This window comes from Dreissena polymorpha, chromosome 11 (assembly GCF_020536995.1).
Source record: "Dreissena polymorpha isolate Duluth1 chromosome 11, UMN_Dpol_1.0, whole genome shotgun sequence".
In the NCBI taxonomy this organism is placed as follows: domain Eukaryota; kingdom Metazoa; phylum Mollusca; class Bivalvia; order Myida; family Dreissenidae; genus Dreissena; species Dreissena polymorpha.
Window position 1 is genome coordinate 75662377 of NC_068365.1, and position 22812 is coordinate 75685188.

Consider the following 22812-nt stretch of genomic DNA (forward strand, 5'->3'; position numbering starts at 1 on the left):
CGTTTGTCCGAACCAGTGAAGGAAACGGACAGATCACCCTCGAGCACGTCAAACTTGTTTTCGTACTCGGAAACGAGCGTTTCAAACTCGATTTTTGACCAATTCGTTTTCTTTTTCTTCGTTTTCACGTCCATTGTAACGATTGTTTACAAATGAGTAAATACGATTTTGTCAAATATTTTTTAATTAATATAAAATGTGTAAAAAAAAAACCTTATCAAACATATATTTTTATATAAATTTCACTAACATAGGGTATATTTACGCAACTTTAGATTTACGCACATAATTTACGCCGAACGTAAATTAATGCGTACGCCGTTTCACTAAAATGTGCGCAAAATTTACGCTGCGTGTAAGTGTTGTAAGTGTAATCGTCTGCAAAAGTATCTACTGTAAAGCGAGATTATACGATTTTTTACATGTGTTAAATTGTAATGTATTGATAAAATATGTCACAATAACACAAAATAGGCAATAAAAAATAAACATTGACGACGAATTTCATAACATGCAGCAAAGACAAATTAGCGCACTGAGCCGATTGTGACGAATGTATTTCGTACATATTTTCCTACAATAACCGAAGCGTTTGTCTTTTTAGTTAATTTTCGTGTGTCGTATGAATAGATATCGTTGCAGGAATTTAAAATAAACCGTTAAACTAACTTTAGATTCACGTCGTACATACATGTACATGATTTACATGCTGGCGAATTCGTCTGTACAGCCTTTTTCGATTTCAGAATTAAATATCTGGTTTGTTTATCATTTTTCGACATATGTTCTTCTTATCTTTTATTTTATTGCGCATATTGCACCTCATAACATGCCATAAAACTATACTATTGAAGAACATGTTTAAACCTTATTTAAGATGGATAGGTTTTTCGTGAAAAACCCTTTAACAAAAAAGATGTTTTTCATTTGAAATTCAGGTCCAAAAATTAGCTTTAAAGAAAGTTAGTTCCAAAAAGGGGGGTTAAACCTTTACAAATCGGCAACAAATGAATATATAAACATAAACTTTTTTTTTTTTGAAAGAGACTTTATTTACCTCGTCCATAGGTATGTGCAGGTCGAAGCCATCCTGCTCCATACCGTACAACAGATTATGTGTTAGTAGCACAAATATGGGTTAATATTTTGAGACAGACATTGTTAAAATCATACCACAATAATTCATTGTATTATAATAAAATTATATGCACAAATAACACATATCATTTTTAACAATCTTGTAGGTTTATAAAGAAAAACATTGCAATTATACAAATATGATAAAAAATAAGAGAGATGGAAAAAAAAGGTGTGACACCTGTGTGTTTTAAATGTATATTAAGTAGTACATATTTTGTAACTTTCAATTATATTGGCTTGGGTTCATTCAACGAATATTCTTACAACTGACCAATTTGGGAATATATTATTTTGGCGAGTCCTCTGTTTTTGGATTTCCCATGATAATAGTAGAGATCTCTTAAGTCCTGGAACATTTGGGATTGTATTTGTTCGTTTACACATAAAAATAAACTTTTTAATTTCAAGGAGCAATATATTGATAGGATTCATTTTTTCTGTACAGATTCCTAAAAGCATGTCCTGGCAAGAGAGTGTTGTCATATTGACATTATTTATATTCAATACATTTGTAACATATTGAACAATGGTTTGGATGTGCTCACAGCTCCAGAATAGATGAGTTAAAGTTTCCTCATGATTGTTACAAAATGTGCATATATTATCATCAACAATTTTCATTTTATATAGCAAAGATTTAGTTCCTAAGATTCTATGTATTATTCTAGTATGTAACCATTGTATATAAGTATCTCTGGATATTTTAAAAACAAAACTATGCACATACTTCCAGTTTATATTACTAAAAACTCCATTCCATTTAGTTTCACTTGTAGGTTTTTCAGTATTTGAAATAAAAGTTTCATATACTTGTTTATTGTGCTTCTGGGTAAAAACAACCGAGTTAAGATAACAAGAAAGAAAAGGTCCATTACTGGTTGTTGTTTTTACAGACTCAAAACCTAAGTTTTTAATGAACTCTGTTACAGATCTTTTGAGACCTTCGTAAAATAAAAAATTGATTTGTTTACCTGTACAATTTTCAATTTCTTGCTTAGACTTTAATTTCCCAGTGGTACATAATATGTCTCTTATATATCGTATGCCACGTTCATACATACTTGTATCATAAATACAATTAGAACCAATCTTTAGGTTGCTGTTATAAAAAAGTGGCATGTCAAGTATATCATCAGGTTTACTTATTTTGATTTTATTAATGTAGATTCCATAATATATAAGCACATCCTTCCAAAAACAATTTGTTATTTTTTTGACAATTTTGTCGATATATGCATTTCCCATATTAATCATTTTTTTAACATCGAATAGTGAATACACAAGTTGGAAACATTTCCCAGTACATGTTACTAATTTCTTTATCCAAGTGAGCTTCATACTTTTTTCAAATGAGCTAACGTCGATCATATTAAGACCTCCATGTTCATAAGATTTGATAAGTATATTATGCTTTATTTTTATAGGTCCATTCCATATGAAGTTGTTAAAACAATTTTGTATTTGTTTCAATATACTTGATCCTGAGCTAGGGAGAGCAATACATAAGTGTGTTAAAAGGGGAAGCAACAAGGTTTTTACTATGGTTATTTTCCCTAATGGTGTTAGATTTCTTCTTTTCCAAAATTGTATTTTACTTTCTAAACTAGCTATCTTATTTTGATAATTTAACTCGATCATTTTTTCTAAATCTACATCAAATATGATGCCTAACAGTTTAAAATTTGTTGTGCCCCAGTGGAGTTTGTACTTAGTTTTAATTGAGTGTATGCTATATTTTTTAGAACCTATCCATATCAGATTTGTTTTTTCCCAGTTTATTTTCAATCCAGACTCTAGAGCAAATTTATGTAATAACTGCATAACAGTGTTAAGAGAGATGTCAGAGCCATCCAACAAAAGAGTGGTGTCATCTGCAAATTGAGATATCTTGTATTCAACATTTTCTATTTTTATGCCTTTAATGTTTTTTGTGTTTTGTATTAGAATAGCCAAGATTTCTGCGCTTAAAATGAAGATATACAAGCTGATTGGGTCACCTTGACAGAACCCTCTTTCGATTCTTATGAAATCCGATAAAAATCCATTGATCTGAATAGTCGTCATGGTGTTATATAAGAAAAGAATATAAACATAAACATGAGGGGGCATAAACAACACACATATTTTCACAGTCAGGTGACACACACAATGACATGTGACACGTGTAATGTCACATGTCACTTGCGAACGATCATATTAAAATGAGCCATTTACCTGTAGCTGGGCTGAGTAAATCTGACAAGCCTGCGTATTGGTGAAATCCTGTGTACGCCTGACTCAAGGCGTCGAGCCCGGAGTTGCCATTGGTGAGGCTAGGCGACATGGTGGTGGCGTCGAGGCTGTTTCCTAGCCCCTGCAGTCCTGTGAACCCACTGAGGGAACCGTTAGACCCGGACAGAGAGGCTGCAATGGTACCCAGAACAGGTCAACAGGGGCGGCCTTAACCAGACCATAGACCAATCCACTAATACATGTATAACAAAAACAACAGCTATATAGATGTTTTCATGAAAAGCCAAAAAGACAACATATTTGTGTATTTGATCTTATTTATGTTAATTGTTATTCATATTTTCTGTACATATACTCTTTGTTTCAAAGGTGTTTTTTAACCCTAGTATAAACATGTATTTGTAAATGGTGATGATTGTTTAATCAATTCCGAACAAAATTGATCTGTAGAAATACACTAGTTATAGTTTCTACGATGGCACTAAGGTGACATCTGCTATCCAAAGACAGGAAAACAGAAATTGTGTTTTCCGCTCCAGAAAATAAAAAGACAGGAAAACGAAAATTGTGTTTTCTGCTCCAAAAACAAATAAAAAAGACAGGAAAAAAGATATTGTGTTTTCCGTTCCGAAACAAGACAGGAAAACAGAAATTGTGTTTTCTGCTCCAAAAATAAAAAAGACAGGAAAACAGAAATTGTGTTTTCTGCTCCAAAAATAAACAAGAGCACGGCCTTGCGGGTGCATACCGCTCATCTATTTTCTTTTTAAAGGTGAAGGGACTCTCAATTTCAATCACAAAGGAGGGAGGGTTGGAGTGAAGAGGGGTTATAGTAAGGGTGTGTGGACATTTAGTACATTATCTTCCAAAAATGCGGAAAAAAATTGCAAAAAAAAACCATTGCGGGGGGGGGGGGTAGGGGGGGTGGGAGGAGGGGATTCTTGGGTGCGATGGTTGGATGGTATTTCAAAAATAAAATAATAAAAATAAATATTTGTGTTTTTTAACCGTTTCAAAAAAAAATAAATTGGGGGGGGGGGGGGGTTGGGTTTTGGAGGGGGTATAGTATGAGGGTGTGGTGGTCATTTGTGAGATGGTCTTAAACAAAAAAACGAAAAAAAATTGGGGGGGGGGACGGGGGATGGTTTGAGTGGAGTCTATTGTGGTATGTCAGGTAAGAGTAGTTTTGTCAAAGTATCAATCAAATCTAATCATAAATAAAGAAGTTATGGCAATTTTAGCAAAATTTAATAATTTGACCTTGAGAGTCAAGGTCATTCAAAGGTCAAGGTAAAATTAATCTTGCCAGGTACAGTCACCTCATGCTAGCATAAAAGTATTTTAAGTTTGAAACTTTGATACTTTAGAAGTAAAGTGGATCGAAACACAAAATTTAACCATATATTCAAGGTTACTAAGTCAAAAAAGGGCCATAATTACGTCAAAATGACAACCAGAGTTATGCATATTGTCCTTTTACTGTACCCTTATGATAGTTTGCGAGTGTTCCAAGTTTGAAAGCAATATCCATGATACTTTAGGGGTAAAGTGGACCAAAACACAAAACTTAACCAAATTTTCAATTTTCTAAGTATAAAGAGCCCATAATTCCGTCCAAATGCCAGTCAGAGTTACATTACTTTGCCTGCACAGTCCCCTTATGATAGTTAATAAGTGTTGCAAGTATGAAAGCAATAGCTTTGATACTGTAGGAATAAAGTGGACCTAAACACAAAACTTTACCAAATTTTCAATTTTCTAAGTATAAAAAGGGCACATAATTCTGTCAAAATGCCAGTCAACGTTACGTAACTTTGCCTGCACAGTCCCCTTATGATAGTAAGTAACTGTTGCAAGTATGAAAACAATAGCTTTGATACTTAAGGAATAAAATGGACCTAAACACAAAACTTAACCAAAATTTTCAATTTTCTAAGTATAAAAAGGGCACATAATTCAGTCAAAATGCACGCCAGGGTTATCTAACTTTGCATGCCCAGTCCCCTTATGATAGTTAGTAAGTGTACCAAATTTGAATGCAATAGAATTGATACTTTCTGAGAAAAGTGGACCTAAACGCAAAACTTAACCGGAGGCCGACGCCAACGCCGACGCCAAGGTGATGACAATAGCTCATAATTTTTTTTTAAAATAGATGAGCTAAAAAGACAGGAAAAAAGAAATTGTGTTTTCCTTTCTTTTTCATTTTTGGAGCAGAAAACACAATCGCTATTTGCGCACAAGATAATCGGCCAATCACAGACGCGGAGTAAATGGTGGGAACAAGATACTATCTTCACCCCAGGAAACCCAATACCTTGTGAGTCGTGTAATATCATAGGGGACAATGCTGTGTATTTTGGCATAAACTTACATAGGATAAGTAGATTGGAAACAAGATGTGTTTGTGAAACACTATGTCCCCGTATATGACGTTTGTCCTTGAAGGATGACCTTGACCTTGACCCTTCACCACTCAAAATGTGCAGCTCCATGAGATACACATGCATTTCAAATATAAAATTGCTAGCTTCAATATTGCAGAAGTGACATTACATGAGCAATTTTGACCCATATATTTGACCTTGAAGGATGACCTTGACCTTTCACCACTCTAATGTGCAGCTCCATGAGATACACATGCATGTCAAATATCAAGTTGCTATCTTCAATATTGCAAAAGTACTCATAAAATGAGCGATTTTTGCCACATATATTTGACCTCTGACCTTGAAAGATGACCTTGACCTTTCACCACTCAAAATGTGCAGCTCCATGAGATACACATGCATGCCAAATATCAAGTTGCTATCTTGAATATTGAAATATTGCAAAAGTGTACATTAAATGAGCGATTTTGACCCATATTTTTGACCTTTGACCTTGAAGGATGACCTTGACCTTTCACCACTCAACATGTGCAGCTCCATGAGATACACATGCATGCCAAATATCAAGTTGCTTCAATATTGCAAAAGTTATGGCAAATGTTTAAGTTGGGGCAAACAAACAAACCAGCAAACAAACCAACAGACAGGGCAAAAACAATACGTCCCCCACTATAGTGGTGGGGACATAAAAATCAATTTTGGAATTGGGAATTTTTTCGTGCGAAAAGCCCACTGATTAGGGAAAAACTAATTAAAAATAATTTCTACAACATTTCAAATACATGTAACAAGAAGTAAACAATATATATTATAGCCATATGCTTTGTTAAATGTTATTGCAACAAGCAAATTCGTTGAATTGATATCCCCCGCCAATATGCTTCTGGACACTCATACCAAGTTTCAATGAAATCCGCCAAAGCACTTCCAAGATATGGCTCGGGACACAAAAAAGAGCGTTTTTTCAAGATACAAAAGGTCATAACTCTGTTATGAACATATGGTGTACAATGCCATTTGGCATGCATCATCCTCTTATCCATATATATACTCATACCATGTGTCAATGAAATCCGCCAAAGCACTTCCAAGATATGGCTAGGGACACAAAAGTGAGCATTTTTTCAACATACAAAGAGCCATAACTCCGTTATTAACAGATGGTGTACAATGCCATTTGGCCTGCGTCCTTTTAACCATATATTCATACCAAGTTTCCATGAAATCTGACATAGCACTTCCAAGATAAGGCTCCGGACACAAAAGTGTCGTACGGAAAGACAGACGGACAACGCAAAACAATATCCCTCCGCATATGGCGGGGTTAATAAAATTGAGATACAATAATCATTAGACACTCTGTTCTTAAAAAAAGAAACAAATGTGTGGAAATTGGGATTATTATATTTTCAATTGGGATTTTTTTACAATTCCAGTTTGGGATTGAGTCCGTTTAATGGACCTGTAGATATGCCAAGAAAAAGCCTGTGAAAACTAAAAATTGTTGAAATGAGAGTTAAAATGCAGTTTCCCTGTACCCAGTGAGAATCAATCCATTGAAAAAGATTGCTGCACTAAAATTTAAATAATTGTCTTAAAACTCCCTAGTTAAAATATCCTAAAAGTAAGTATTGAAACAATACAAATAATTATCCCCACGCTTTTCAAAAAGCATGGGGATATTGTGGTTATCTCCGCCGTCCGTCCGTCTGTCTGTCCGTCTGTCTGTCCGTCTGTCTGTCTGTCTGTCCGCCCTGGCCACTATCTCCTCCTACACTATAAGCAATAGAACATTGAAACTTAAACACATGGTAGCTATGAACATATGTGCGACCCTGCACTATTTGGAATTTTGATCTGACCCCTAGGTCAAACGTTATGGGGGCTGGGGCGGGGCCGGGTCAGAGATTTTCACTCATTTTTTATTTTATTTTACATTAACTTCTTCATTTCTGCACCGATTTACTTCAAATTGATACTGAACCTCTCTTATGACAATACGGTCAATCTCAACTATGCATGGCCCCATTACCAACCCTGGGGTGCCCTGCCCACATAGACCACACCCATCCAAAATTGCCTTTTACTATAATTTTTTCATTTCTACACCGATTCACTTCAAATTGATACTGAAATTCTCTTATGACAATACGGTCAATCTCAACTATGCATGACAATACGGTCAATCTCAACTATGCATGGCTCCATTACAAACTCTTAGGCGCCCCACCCACATAGGCCACACCCACCCAAAATTGCCTTTTACTATAACTTCTTCATTTATACACCGATTCACTTCTAATTGATACTGAACTTCTCTTATGACAATACGGTCAATCGCAACTATGCATGGCCCAATTACTAAACCTGGGGAGCCCCGCCCAAATAGGCCACACCCACACAAAATTGCCTTTTACTATAATTTCTTCATTTCTACACCGATTCACTTCTAATTGATACTGAACTATTCTTATGACAATATGGTCAATCTCAACTGGGTCAAACATGCGGCGTGGAGATACGCGTCGGCCTCTGCCGCGCCATTTCTAGTTTTCTTTTAAAATATGACTGATTTGAAGGAGTGCATGTCAATCTTAAAACAGATATTGCTGCATATATACAAATTCAGTGTTTTTCCACCATTTTGGGAATGGGGCCGGTTCCCTTTGGATTGGGAAAATTCGCGGCATTTATACGAAAATTGGAATTAGTGTTGTTGAATATATGACTGATTTGAAGGAGTGCATGTATGATCTTAAATCAGATATTGCTGCATATATACAAATTCAGTGTTTTTTTTACCATTTTGGGAATGGGGCGGGTTCCCTTTGGAATGGGAAAATTCGCAGCATTTATACGAAAATTGGAATAAGTGTTGTTGTTTTGCTAACAAATGCTTCAAAATTAAGGATACAATTGTACCCAGTAATAAATTTGCTATGGTTGATCTTATATGGATAGGAGATGAGCAAAATATTGAGATCTAAAAAAACCCCAAAAAAAAAACCTTTCAATGGGAATTTTTAGCTCCCATTTGGGAAAAATATACTGTGAAACCATTATTAATCGTCAGGCATTAATTTTCATAAATTTCGTCAATCGACCGATCGGCGAATTTAAGATCCTAACGAACAATCATGCTCTATGTTTGAACAAAAACAAACACTAAGTTGAACAATATTTTAAAACTTTACCGTAGACATGAGGTATTAAATTCCAACATAATCCATGCACACATTCACTGCTGTTTCGTAATCAAGATTAATCCGGTTTTGACACAAAGGGATGTAGATTACACAAGGTATTTAACTGACACGTTACACTTCTTTAAAACGCGTGTGCAGTACAGCTGTATCGAATGCATTGACTTCGTTTATGTAGAATGGTTATGCATTAGCGCTAATTGTTTATAACTTTATTACCCATTAGGTGCATTGTGTTTTTCAGGGGTGTTGCATATTAGTCATCACGCAGCGAATGCCGATGAAAGACAATAAACCAAATGGAAAGATGACGATGTGTGATCAACATGCGTATTTATCACAAATTAATAAAGAATATTTTAATTGCTGTTTGTTGTTTGATTGTTTGCGTTTAACCACACTTATTACCATTTTATATGTATCAATTTATTTATTTTTAAATTATCGACATTATTGATTTATATACCGGTAGTTTACTTTTTAAGACGAACACACACATAGAATTTATAATTTTAATGTTGATATCAGAATAAAAAAGCTTTTTATATGAAAAAAAAACACTTAACAAACTGGAACCTCTTTCGTATAACACAAACAGTTTTAAAACGGTATTGACAGCATTTTAATAAAAATCATACCAACTAGAACACATACCCATACGATTATTATCAGTATGGCAATTATAATAATAGAATAAGACTATAATTGGTAATTGTCTTCGTTGTTACAAACACTCGTTAACGGTTATTCGATCCCACTTGTCCGCTAATCATAACAATGAACGTGTGAATGGCATACATTAAGAGGGTCCATTACTGTTCCTTGATAACAAAAGACTAGTTAATTGGCATGTGACAAACAGGCCCCACCTCCTGCACTGATTCTTAAGTGTGTTCCCGCATTCGTACCACGAATTTTCGCAACTGCGATTGATCGCGAATATGTATTACACACAAATCGGATATTGACTGACGCATTTTTTTTTATATTCAAAATCAGAAATCGGCGAATTTAAGTGCTGCCGAAATCGTCATTTTTATAAAAATGACGAAATTTTGTGCTGTCGAAAATAAATGGTTTCACAGTATACTTTTTTCCATTGGGAATGGATCCGGTTTCCGACCCGATTTTGAATGAAACAAGGGCTGTTTGTAAAACATGCATGCCCCCCATATGGGCTGTCAGTTGTAGTGGCAGCCATTGTGTGAATACGTTTTTTTGCCACTGTGACCTTGACCTAGTGACCTGAAAGTTAATAGGGGTCATCTGCCAGTCATGATCAATGTACCTATTAAGTTTCATGATCCTAGGCCTAATTATTCATGAGCGATCATCAGGAAACCATTTTACTGTTTCGAGTCACTGTGACCTTGACCTTTGACCTAGTGACCTGGAAATTAATAGGGGTCATCTGCAAGTCATGATCAATGTACCTATAAAGTTTCATGATCCTAGGCGTAACAATTCTTGAGTTATCATCCGGAAACCATTTTACTATTTCGGGTCACTGTGACCTAGACCTTTGACCTAGTGACCTGAAAATCAAAAGGGGTTATCTGCCAGTCATGATCAATGTACCTATGAAGTTTCATGATCCTAAGCGTAAGCGTTCTTGAGTTATCATCCAGAAACCATTTTTCTAGTTCAAGTCACTGTGACCTTGACCTTTGACCTAGTGACCTGAAAATCAATAGGGGTCATCTGCGAGTCATGATCAATGTACCTATGAAGTTTCATAATCCTAGGCTTTAGCGTTCTTGAGTTATCATCTGAAAACCATTTTACTACTTCAAGTCATTGTGACCTTGACCTTTGACCTAGTGACCACAAAATCAATAGGGGTCATCTACAAGTCATGATCAATGTACCTATTAAGTTTCATGATCCTAGGCCTAAGCGTTCTTGTGTTATCCTCTAAAAACTATCTGGTGGACGGACGGACGGACAGACCGACATGTGCAAAACAAAATACCACATCTTCTTCGAAGGGGGGCATACAAAAACACACTGACATTATACAATAAAGTTAACAGTACAACTTTTTACAACATAACATAAGTTCTTAAATGCACAATAAGCTAGTTTTTAATATCCCATTTGTATTTGTCTGCAAATTATGGAAACACAAAGAAAGTGCTTTCTTTTAGTTTCCTAATTGCCTGTAAGGCATTTCACATCAATTTCTGTTTATTTTGACAATCATCAATACAGGATAATGCACAATCAGGATTAAAGTAATAACAAAATGTTTGAGTACTCACACAGATGGCTGTTGGGACTGGACTCCAGTAGGGGTCTACCAGGAGGGCCCCCCAGAAGGAAGGAGGCAGCCCCGCCCTGGAGGTCAGGGGCCCTTGACAGGGTGGAGACCGGATGGAGGTGACTAAGAGGACGCAACAGTTCCTTGGAGTCTAGGTTGGGCTTGTCAGAGGACTTTTGTTGGTTCCTGTAGATCTCCCACGCTATTCGCACGTGTACTGCACACCACTTGCCTGGCTTCTGAATGTATCAAGTTCAAATACTCAGTTAATTCTTAATTGTGGTTCCTCCTACTTTAGAACTGAACATAAATTTAAAACAGTTTAGTTTTTAATTTAAATATGTAAAATGCTATATTAAACATATGAAATTGTTCAGGATTTTATTCACAAGGCTGTTGAAATTTGATATACCATTAATTCTTACTCCGTGATGATCCTCTTTTGGTGTGTGTTTTTTCTTTTTAAGAAAAAAAATATTTGAACCAATCTGCACAAAATATTTTGAACACATCAGTAAGCTTATTTTTCAACAAGAGGGCCATGGGCGATAAGGCGCTCACCTATGACCCAAAGGAATTAAACTATTCTGGGAAGGTGGAGTTCAAAATAATAAAAGTACTTCATACAGACGGGCGTACATACTTAACTTGCGCTTTATGGTTCAATTATTTAGTGTAAAATCTTCAAAAGAGGACGAGTGCTGAGCAGACAGGCGGTAGTACAGACTTAGTGTGCTCTATTATTAAAATACGTTTTCACTGTTTTTCCATTCAAAGTTATTTAAAACAATGATACTCTAATTTTCAATTAATACTGCATTTCACATATCATACATGATGTCTGTATATAAAATTAATTAGAATAATGGTATTTCTGACTTTCACATAATACTGTATTTCACATACTAGTATCATTCATGTAGGCCTTCATAACTTCCATATATCAATCTGTATTTATGATTTAAAATCAAATTTCATATTTCATTTAAGGGTTAATTTTTGTCAATTATTCACATTTGTACATGTAAGTGTTGTTTGTAAACAATTCCTCTACGCTACTACTCTTTATTTACAACCAATGCAAAACTAAAATGCATTTTAATTGTGAAATTTATTCATGCATTTTAATTGTGAAATTTATTCTCAAATACGAGCTGCATTTAATATCATAAGTATCGCAAATAGTTAATTTTAAGTACATTTTCTCTATCTCTTTAATTCTTGAACAGAGTATATCTGTGATATGATATGTGTACATGTAGACAAGATAGTTTTTTGTCCATAAATGTTCAATAGTAAAGTTGGAGAATATTTCAATCTATTTTTTATTGATCAATATAATTGAATTTTGACATCAGTTGTTGCCTAAGCTGTAAATGATATTTTTACGTACATATCTTTACTTTTTTTCTTGATATTCATAATATTCACTGGGACTTTGTGAAAGTAATAAGTTAAATAATAGCCATAAAGAGTAAGTTCAATCAGGCATCACTGTACTTAAAGCTAAGGATTATGAAATATCACGCCCATTAAATTTATATATATTGTATAAACCTTTCTTGGAAATATACAAGTACATAATTTTGCTATTTCAAGAGCTTGCTTCAATGTTTGTAATCTGTTCTTTTTATGCAGTCAGCATGCTGATTTTTATACGAAAATAAATGCCAGACAGATGTATTTATGTGTTTATCTCTATATTGATACCACAATTGCTGTTCCATGCTGTTCACTGCCAAGGGCTGTAAACAAGGGGTAAAGCATCAAGCAACTGTCAGAGATAATGAGGTACCTGCTGTGGCTAATTATTATTATTATTTCATTGGTCTGTGGCCATTAAATTACATGCAACAAAATGTGTGAAAAGTGGCCAGCACAGGAATTTGGGGCCTGACTCTAAACTGTTATATACAGTTGTTACTCCCCTAAGTAATTTTCTGTGAAATCAATATTACTACTTAAAATTTTGAGATTATTTAATAAAGGGTTTTCAGATGGCAAAAATACGTTTGTTGCACTTCATCCCCAACCAATCATCAACATAATAATCCTCTGTTATTATGGCCATGTTTTTCAAATGTTCACGACTATTTTCAAACTCGTCCGAGGTATCAACATAACCAATGTTTTGACAAATTTTATGATGATAAGGCAAAAAATGTGAATTCTAGAGTGTTCACAAGCTTTTTTACTATATAAATATAAGGAAAGAGACCCCCTCCCCTGGCAGCCATGTTTTTTTACCGATCTGAACCATTTTCAAACTCAACCGTTGTATCCAGGAAACAAATGTTCTGATCAAATTTCATGAAGATTGAACCAAAAATGTGACTTCTAGAGTGTTCAAATGTTTTCACTATATACATATAGAGAAAACTGTTCCCTGGCGGCCATGTTTTTTTACCCATCTGGACCATTTTCGAACTCATCGGAAATATCAATAAAACCAACGTTTTGACCAACTTTCATGATGATTGGGCAAAAATTGTGACTTCTAGAGTGTTCACAAGGTTTCTATAAAGCCATATAAGGAAAACTCAACCGCCCCCTGGTGGCCATGATTTTCAACGGACCGGAACAATTTTTGAAATCAACCAACATATCATTAAGACAAACATTTTGGCAAAATTTACATGAAGATTGGGCATCAAATGTGACTTCTACAGTGTTCACAAGGTTTTTCTATTTTTTTAACCTAGTGACCTAGTTTTTGACCTAGCATGACCCAGTTTCGAACTCAGTCGAGGTATCATCGGGACAAATGTTCTGACCAAGTTTCATGAAGATTGGACAATAAATGTGGCCTCTACAGTGTTCACAAGGCAAATGTTGATGACGCATGCACGACGCACTACGCACGACGGACAAAAGGTGACCACAAAAGCTTACCATGAGCACGCTGTGCTCAGGTGAGCTAACAATGTGGGACAAAAATGTTTTTAACTATCAGGGACAACACTTTCCCAAAGCTCACAATGAGTGTGTGTATGGTGTAGAAAGGTTACCTTGGCAGTGGTGGGCAGGGTAGGAATGGCTGCTGGAATGTGGGAGCCCCATGCCTTCTCCAGTTCACGCCCGGGTATGAACAGTGGGCCTAGACCAGGGTGGACACCAGCTAGACCCTGGAAACCATGCAGCCAATGTCACAAACATGCTTACCGGTACATCTCATGTCAGTAAGAAATACTGGAGAATGAATACAGTAAGAAATACTGGAGAATGAATACTCAAAACCCTGTTTTATTCAAAATAACAATGGTTTACAACTGTTTACCGCTGTTTATTATTTTAAGTCAACTTTTAGGATTTGTTATGTAGTCATAGCAAAGATAAAACAAAAACCTTAATATTAACTTAAAAACTGAAACTGCAAATTAATAAAAGATGCAAAACATACATTACCTTAGGCTGGAATGCCCCTGGTATACCTGACTGGAGGGCGTCAGTCATGGGTGGAGGGTAGCCAGGCAGGCCTGCCATCTGAAAATACAGCAGTCCCCACCGTGACTCTATGTCCAGACAGTGTCTTAGGTCTGTTAATCAATTATGAGCACTATAATGTATCCCACAACATCAGCTGATCATATTAAAACCAATTTTGTAAAATTCCTGTTTATCCAACACTATTCAACTATTGTGTATAACCTTTGATTGGCAAACAACTGTTTGTGTAAATAAATACAATTATCCTTGACATATGATTCCTGTTTATCTGAAAATATCTTTAATAATGTATAATTTTTAATTGACAAATATCTTTTTTAGGAAATAAATACACTTGAGCCGTTCTCACTGAACAGGGGGTTTAATGCATGTTCTGTCCGCACAAGCTTAACCGGGACGACACTTTCAGCTTTTATGATATTTGTTGCTTAAAGAAAGTAAAAAATCCAGTTTAGGCGGAAAGTGTGGTCCCTGATTTGCCTGTGCACACTGCACAGGCTAATCTAGGACGACACTTTATGCACATACATTAAACCCTCTTGTCACAGAGCACAGCTCAAATATATTACACAGTTGCTGCCAGACAGATATATTACACAGTTGCTGCAAGACAAATATATTACACAGTTGCTGCCAGACAAATATATTACACAGTTGCTGCCAGACAAATTTTCTTGAGGTAAAGATGTCAGGATAATTATTGTGTTTTCTTTTATTTAAATCCAAATAATCAAACACAATTTTATTCAGAAATGACTGCCGTCGCAATGAAGCAGGAGACATATATATATAAAATCAGAGTGTCAGGAAGTAGGTAGGTGATAATGAGTACGAACGTTATGAAAGGGTAAATAGGAGAGGTGAGAAATGGACAGGTATGAATGCACTCAAATGTGATAATTTAGGGGAACCAACACCTTTCAGTTTGTGCCGTATCACGCAGTTTGCAAGGCAAAAACTGCAAATATGTAGAACAAAAAAAAAGCATTAAAATCCAAACACCAAAAAATGATACAAATATTTTAATATTTGATACTGCACAACTGAGAAGTTCAAGAAATTGCTAACAACAGCTCTACTGAAAACAATTATGAATAGCTGCATGGACTTGTATTTACCAAACCATTCTTAAGATAATAACAAAAAGCATTATTTTCCACAAGTATCTGTCACTGAATTAGAATGAACAATTAATGTCATAAACAACACTTGTACAAGGGGTACCCCAATGACCAAAGGAGTTAACTCAAGACATGAAAACCTCTTTGGTCAAGGGGGTTGTCTTCAGTCTAAGAGATATAAATGGTCTTAATGACTTTGCAATTTCTCCACCAAAAATTAAGCTTCATCTTCAAGCATTTACCAACGAGAATGCCCGCAATATTTCTGCTTTTACTTCCATGGGTTGAATGCTCTAGTTTAAGACTTCAACGAAATCCATAGTCATGAGGTATGATTGGTAAATAGCTGCCCATGTAGGCCATGTACACAACCTGTGTGAGGACGACTCTCAGTGTCATCTACGGCTGTAATCCTGGAGGGAACTTACCGCGGAGCTAAGGGAGGGGTGTGGGTGCCCTAGAGGCTTATCTTTAGTCGATGTGAGGAGACGTGGGGCAGGCTCTGCTATCCCGGGTGGGCGAGCGGGCAACTAGAAATACACAGCAGCCACACATATGCATGAACCCCCACCCACACACACACTGATGATGTCATCAGAATGGTCAATAGGTTGTAGTGCTGGTGTTATGGGCACAGATTGTGTATTAAATGAAGTGCAAAACAGCTTTGAAGAAGCATGCATTGTCTATTATAAAGAGTACCATAAAAGCTAAATGTTATGGGCCATTTTTCCAAATATTCAGCTTTTACAAATTTCACAGCATAATAAATCTTTAACATTAAATTAAGACAGTTGCATACCACAATGTCAAAACATTTTAACAGATGAACAATAATACTTGTAGATTAAAGTGTGTCCTTTTCCACTTTTACATACAATATCCATGAAATTAAACCATATGTGTGAGCTGCACCCACAATCAACACATACATGTACGTGGCCCTCTGTGAAAATTTGGCTTAATGCATGTGTATTAAGTATTCAGTAGCAGATTAGCCAGTAAAGTCCCTAGACGGCATGCGTTCACAGATCGTGGCTCATATCTTTATAAGGGCCATTCTCTGTGAAAAAGGGGTTTAATGCATGTGCATAAAGTGTTGTTCCAGATTAGCCTGTGCAGTTAGCACAGAATTATCGGGGACGACACTTTCAGCCTTAACTAGATTTTCGCTTAGAAGAGACTTTCTTTTAGGCCAGAATTTTTTAATAAAATGATTTTCGGACCCGCCGACTCCAAATTTTTGACGAAACCAATTTTTTTTTGTAAAACTCGATTTTTTTCGGATGCCAAAAGGTGGCTTTTAAATACGAAACGTTTGCCGGGTTTTACAAAAAGTTAAAATGAGTTATAAATCATCATAATAAACCCAGTGTTAATTACCCACATGAATACGTGAACATCCTTCATCATGTACATGTGCTGGAATTTACCAAAAGCTACGCCATCATTGTTTGTTCAAGAACGCTATAAGGCTTTCAACAGCAAAGTCTGCTAATTTCCCAATTATTATGCAACCGTCAAATGAAATCCTGAATGGAATCGATTTGTAAGTAAATATTTTATTATTTCTTTATAATTTTGTAAAATTGATAGTATTAGAATGACTAAACATTATTATGAAAGCAATAAGAAAAGAACGATTTTAATTTAACAGGTGCTCGAAATGCCAAACCCATTTACGCCTATCAACTTTAAACCTTCCATATTTTAGGCACAAATACTGTCATATTTTAACAAATAAAATTTTATGTGTTGTTTAATGCAGTTGTAGTGAAAAATGTGTGCATATAATATGTGTTTTTTCGTTATTTAATGGGTACGAAATGGGTACGAAACTTCAGTTTTGTTCCGAACTGGTTCGTACCATAAGTTCAAAAATCGCAAAATCAACAGTTTTTAAAACGATTTCAAACCATGAATGTCCAAATAAAATAGTCAAGTTTATGGGGGTTATTATCGGATTAACGGCTCCTGTATGAGATTGAACTATCAATTATGTTATTCTGGGATAAACCGTCACGAAGATCAATAATTATAACAATCATTAGGGACGCTATTTCTTTAATCATTACACCATGACAAAAACACATGTTAACTTGTTTCAACAGGCATTTGTGAGCATTTATGTTTAACAGTTCCATTATTATAATGTTCTGGGAACGATATATTTTAATTAAGATACCAACTATTTCTGAAATCAAAAGTAGGTTGTTCACTCGATATACTATATTTCGGATATGTTACAATTCGGACATATAAAGATAGTGCTATTTATGTGTTGATTTGTTGTATATAGTTTGTAAAAATATGTTTTGTGTTATTTCAGACAACAAGAATGGATGGTTTCCACACGTTTCCTCCCAATACGTCCCCCCCCCCCAAGACGTCTGCCACCCAGAATGGATGGTGGCAATTATCCTGGGCCTTTCTGTCAAGAAATATCTGTGAAGAATATTCATTTAATTGAACCTGGAAATCAACCACCACAGCTAACAGAAAACCTTTTAACAATACTTATAGGTGTTGTTTTAAAATCTGTGAAATTTGATAATAAACAGAAGTTGATGTATATCATGTCCAAATGTAACTGTTTAACAATTTGAATTGAGATGCTTTATTTTCTGATGTTTGATTTATATTTCCTTTCAGATGATGTATATTTGTGTGATTCTAGGTTTTAACAAGGGCTGTTTGTAAAACATGCATGCCCCCCATATGGGCTGTCCGTTGTAGTGGCAGCCATTGTGTGAATACGATTTTTGTCACTGTGACCTTGACCTTTGACCTTGTGACCTTAAAATCAATAGGGGTCATCTGCGAGTCACGATCAATGTACCTATGAAGTGTCATGATCCTAGGAAAAACCGTTCTTGAGTTATCATCCGAAAATCATTTTACTATTTCGGGTCACCGTGACCTTGACCTTTGACCTTGTGACCTCAAAATCAATAGGGGTCATCTGCAAGTCATGATCAATCTACCTATGAAGTTTCATGATCCTAGGCGTATGCGTTCTTGAGTTATCATCCGAAAACCATTTTACTATTTCGGGTCACCGTGACAATGATCTTTGACCTAGTGACCTCAAAATCAATAGGGGTCATCTGCGAGTCATGATCAATCTACCTATGAAATTTCATGATCCTAGGCGTATGCGTTCTTGAGTAATCATCCGGAAACCATTTTACTATTTCAGGTCACCGTGACCTTGACCTTTGACCTAGTGACCTCAAAGGGGTCATCTGCAAGTCATGATCAATCAACCCCTGAAGTTTCATGATCCTAGGCGTATGCGTTTTTGAGTTATCATTCAAAAACCATTTTACTATTTCTGGTCACCGTGACCTTGACCTTTGACCTAGTGACCTCAAAATCAATAGGGGTCATCTGCAAGTCATGATCAATGTACCTATGAAGTTTCATGATCCTAGGCCCAAGCGTTCTTGAGTTTTCGTCTGACAACCACCTGGTGGACGGACCGACCGACAGACCGACCGACATGAGCAAAGCAATATACCCCCTCTTCTTCGAAGGGGGGCATAAAAATTATAAAGCGTTGCCATGCGAAACGATTGAATAATTTGGAGAGTTTTGTTGTTGTCGTTTAAATTTGTGAAACTACGAAGATTGCTTTTATAAGGTATCAAATACGCATCTTATGTATGCTTGGCAGGATAGCTCAGTTGGCTAATGCGTTTTTTCTTCAGGATTCCAGGGGTCACTGGTTCCAGCCCTGCTGCGGGCTACTTTTTTCCCCTTTTTTAAAATTCTATTTTTGATTTTTTACTAGAGCTTTTAAAATTTAATGTTTACATTTATCAATATAAAGCATTTAATGACAAACTTCAAAACATTCCAAAATCTGTAAAAAGGCCCCTTTAAGATCAAATGTATTACTACATGCCATATGAATATTCTAATTATAAAGAAGGAATTATAACAAAACTCATTCTTTGAGAGATGGGACACTTACCTTTTTGCCAGTAAGACCGTTAATAACAGAAACATTCTCCTCGCCCGTAAGCTTTTCAACTTCAAGGAATGCAGGGTCAAACTTTGGTTTGCGTCCTTTCCTACGCTCCCCGAATTCGGAGGATAACTAAAACAAATTTTTCTAGTAAAATTCATTTTAATTAGTAATTACTTACCTGCTATCATATTGCTATTTACTCCGAAGGATCGTAATTCATCCGGAATTTTCTGTCCGAAGAATCCCACACTTTTCATGAACCCGTCAGGTAGGTCAGAACGGTCACATAGTGCCGTGTAGCCGTATAACCAAAACGGGATATTACCCAGAATCACTCTTATTCCAATAAACAATATGAAAATATTAGACGAAGAGCGGGGTGGGAGGTGGGACTTACCGATAGCAGGTAAGTAATTACTAATTAAAATGAATTTTACTAGAAAAATTTGTTTTAATAGCATAATTACGTTACCTGCTATCATATTGCTGACTTTGCAGCTGAGGCGGGAAGGTTCTCGAAAATCTCCCCATCACAGCGGAACCCATATCTCGGGTTCTCAGCTAATCTACGTTATTACGGTATTAACTTAATTCACGGATAAGCGTAATATACCTATGCCGTAGAAGATACTACCGTTAGTGCAACCACAAGGGGGCCCAACAAATACAAGTTGTCCTGTTTGCACTCCAGAGAACGAAGATAAAAAGATGAAAAAGTGGTCTGATTCCTCCAGAAAACAGCTTGAAGCACGTCAGAGAGTGGGGTATGATTAATATACGCCCACGAAGCCGACATTGCTCGTAATTCATGCGGTCTAATCTTAAAAAGGGATGAATCCCTTGAAGAAAGAGAAGAGTAAGCCCTTTTATAGTCGAGGCTACCCAACGGGAAATAGAAGCCGCAGACACATCGCCCCCCCCCTTTTAAGGGAACAAAGAGTCTCTTGCGAGAACCTCGAATAGACTTAACTATACTAAGATAGAACTTCAAAGACCTGACAGGGCAGAGGAGTCTATCTTCCTCTTCATTTCCACAAGTTCTAGAAAGACTTGGGACCTTGAAGGGTTTAGAAGCCATCGAGGGGAGTTGATTTTTAGCAAGGAATCCTGGCTGACACAACAAGGTGACAGAGCCATCGGAGGAATCTAAACGAAGATGGCTTTCTTCGATAGAAAGAGCATGAATTTCACTTCTACGTTTGGATGAAGCCATGGTAAGAAGGAAAACGGTCTTCCAGGTTAGGAACTGTAAAGAAGCCTGATTGAGGGGTTCATAGGGAGCTTTAATAAGCGATCCAAGAACACAAGCCAAATCCCACTTGGGGGTAAGAGAACGAGACACAGGACGTTTAAGTTCCATGGCTCGGATCAGTTCCGAAATGGCTGGGTCAGCACAGACTTGTGATGACTTACGAAAAGCCAAGGTATGCGAAAGCACAGATCTGTATTTTTTGATGGAGCTAAGAGAAATTTTCTTATCATCAAAGAGATAGATTAGACAATCCGCTATGCGTCTAGCAGAGGGATTGAGGGATCAATTTTCCCTCGAACACACCAATTAGAGAAGAGTTTCCAGCGAGCATCATAGACTGCTCTGGTGGACTTTCTCCTTGCAGAGGCAACGAGCGTTGAAGCCCTGACAGAAAAGCGTTTTTCTGCAGGGATTGCCTGATAAACGGCCAGACGTGTAAGTTGAACATGTCTGGATCCATGTGAAGTCTGCCTCTCTGAGATAGGAGATCTGACCTGTGCGGGAGTTCCCTGGGAAATTCGCACAGGAGACCGAGAAGGTCGTTGAACCAGGATCTCCTGGGCCACCAAGGGGCTATCAGGGGGATCCGGCAAAAGCTCACACTGATTTTCCCTAAGATTGGGGAATTAGAATGGGTGGGGGATAAGCGTAATCGTCCAGTTGATCCCAATCGAACGAAAGCGCATCTACCGCCCACGCTGCTGGTTCTTACACTGGACTCACATACAGAGGAAGTCTGTGGTTGTCTCTGGTCGCAAACAGGTCGACCAGTGGATAACCGAATGTGAGGAATATCTGGTTGGCCACTTCCTGATGAAGTGTCCACTCCGATGGAAGTAACTGGTGTTTGCGAGACAAACCGTCCGCCAGGGCATTGAGACGACCTGGTATGTGTTTGGACAAGAGAGAGACGTTGAGGCTCTTGCAAAGAACAAGTAAGTTCATTTTTTCCAGATACAGGGAGTGAGAGTGTGTACCGCCCTGTTTCTGGATGTAAGCCACGACTGATGTGTTGTCTGTCAATACCATAACACAGGAGTCCCGCAGATGTGATTGGAATTGAGAAACAGCTAGAAAGACTGCTCGCATTTCGAGATTGTTTATGTGCAGGAGAGACTCCTGAGGAGACCACAATCCTGATAATGTCAGGTTGCGGGGTTCCAGGTGAGTGCCCCAACCTTCCATGCTCGCATCCGTTATGAGATGTAAAGAAGGTTGCGGGGGAAGAAGCGGTACTCCTGCCAACAGGGTCTCCTTGTCTAGCCACCATTGAAGGTGGGGGAATAAGGACGGAAGGATGGGAATCTGTTTTAGCAGATTGTCTGGAGACCATTTCCATCGAGCTGGGAGATAGTGCTGAAGAGGACGTAGGAAGAGACGCCCCAACTGCACGAAGTCTGCTACAGAGCTCAGGATACCGTTGAGTGAGAGGAAATCTTGAGCTGTGATATGAGATTGGGACAGCACCCATCTGACCTTCAAAAGGAGGTCTGATATACGTTGCGGTGAGACCCTGACCCGATTGATGTGGGTCAGAAAATTCATTCCCACGAATATGAAATCCTGAGAGGAATGAGGTCTGACTTGGCTGCATTGAGAAAGAGTCCTAAAGAGAGGAGCTCCTTCCAAGAGAACTCTAGGTGTAGCATGACCGGTGACCGGACTGGTCAATGACCGGTGACCGGTTGACCGTTGACCAGACCGGTCATAGCATGACCGATGACCGGACCGGTCAGTGACCGGACCGGTCAGTGACCGGTTGACCGGACCGGTCAAAGCATGACCGGTGACCAG

At 37.2% G+C, this 22812-nt stretch overlaps 2 protein-coding genes across 2 annotated transcripts in view; both read right to left on the minus strand.

Annotated features, from left to right (window-relative positions):
• LOC127850135 (uncharacterized) overlaps window positions 1-22812 on the minus strand; it is a 238930-nt gene that overhangs the window by 156034 nt on the left and 60084 nt on the right.
• LOC127850150 (probable fibrosin-1) lies at window positions 1760-16533 on the minus strand. Its single transcript, XM_052382978.1, has 5 exons — window positions 16222-16533; window positions 14631-14708; window positions 14234-14350; window positions 11227-11464; window positions 1760-3543 (listed from the first exon to the last, which is right to left on the minus strand). Exons 2-5 carry the CDS (start codon window positions 14706-14708, stop codon window positions 3332-3334), a joined length of 645 nt encoding a protein of 214 aa, XP_052238938.1. The 5' UTR covers window positions 16222-16533; the 3' UTR covers window positions 1760-3331.

Coding starts and splice junctions, on each gene's coding strand:
- LOC127850150 (XM_052382978.1), bottom strand. CDS start 14,708: ATGGCAGGCCTGCCTGGCTACCCTCCACCCATGACTGACGCCCTCCAG. Junction 14,351..14,630: donor CAGGGGCATTCCAGCCTAAG/GTAATGTATGTT, acceptor CATGGTTTCCAG/GGTCTAGCTGGTGTCCACCC. Junction 11,465..14,233: donor CCCTGCCCACCACTGCCAAG/GTAACCTTTCTA, acceptor TGATACATTCAG/AAGCCAGGCAAGTGGTGTGC.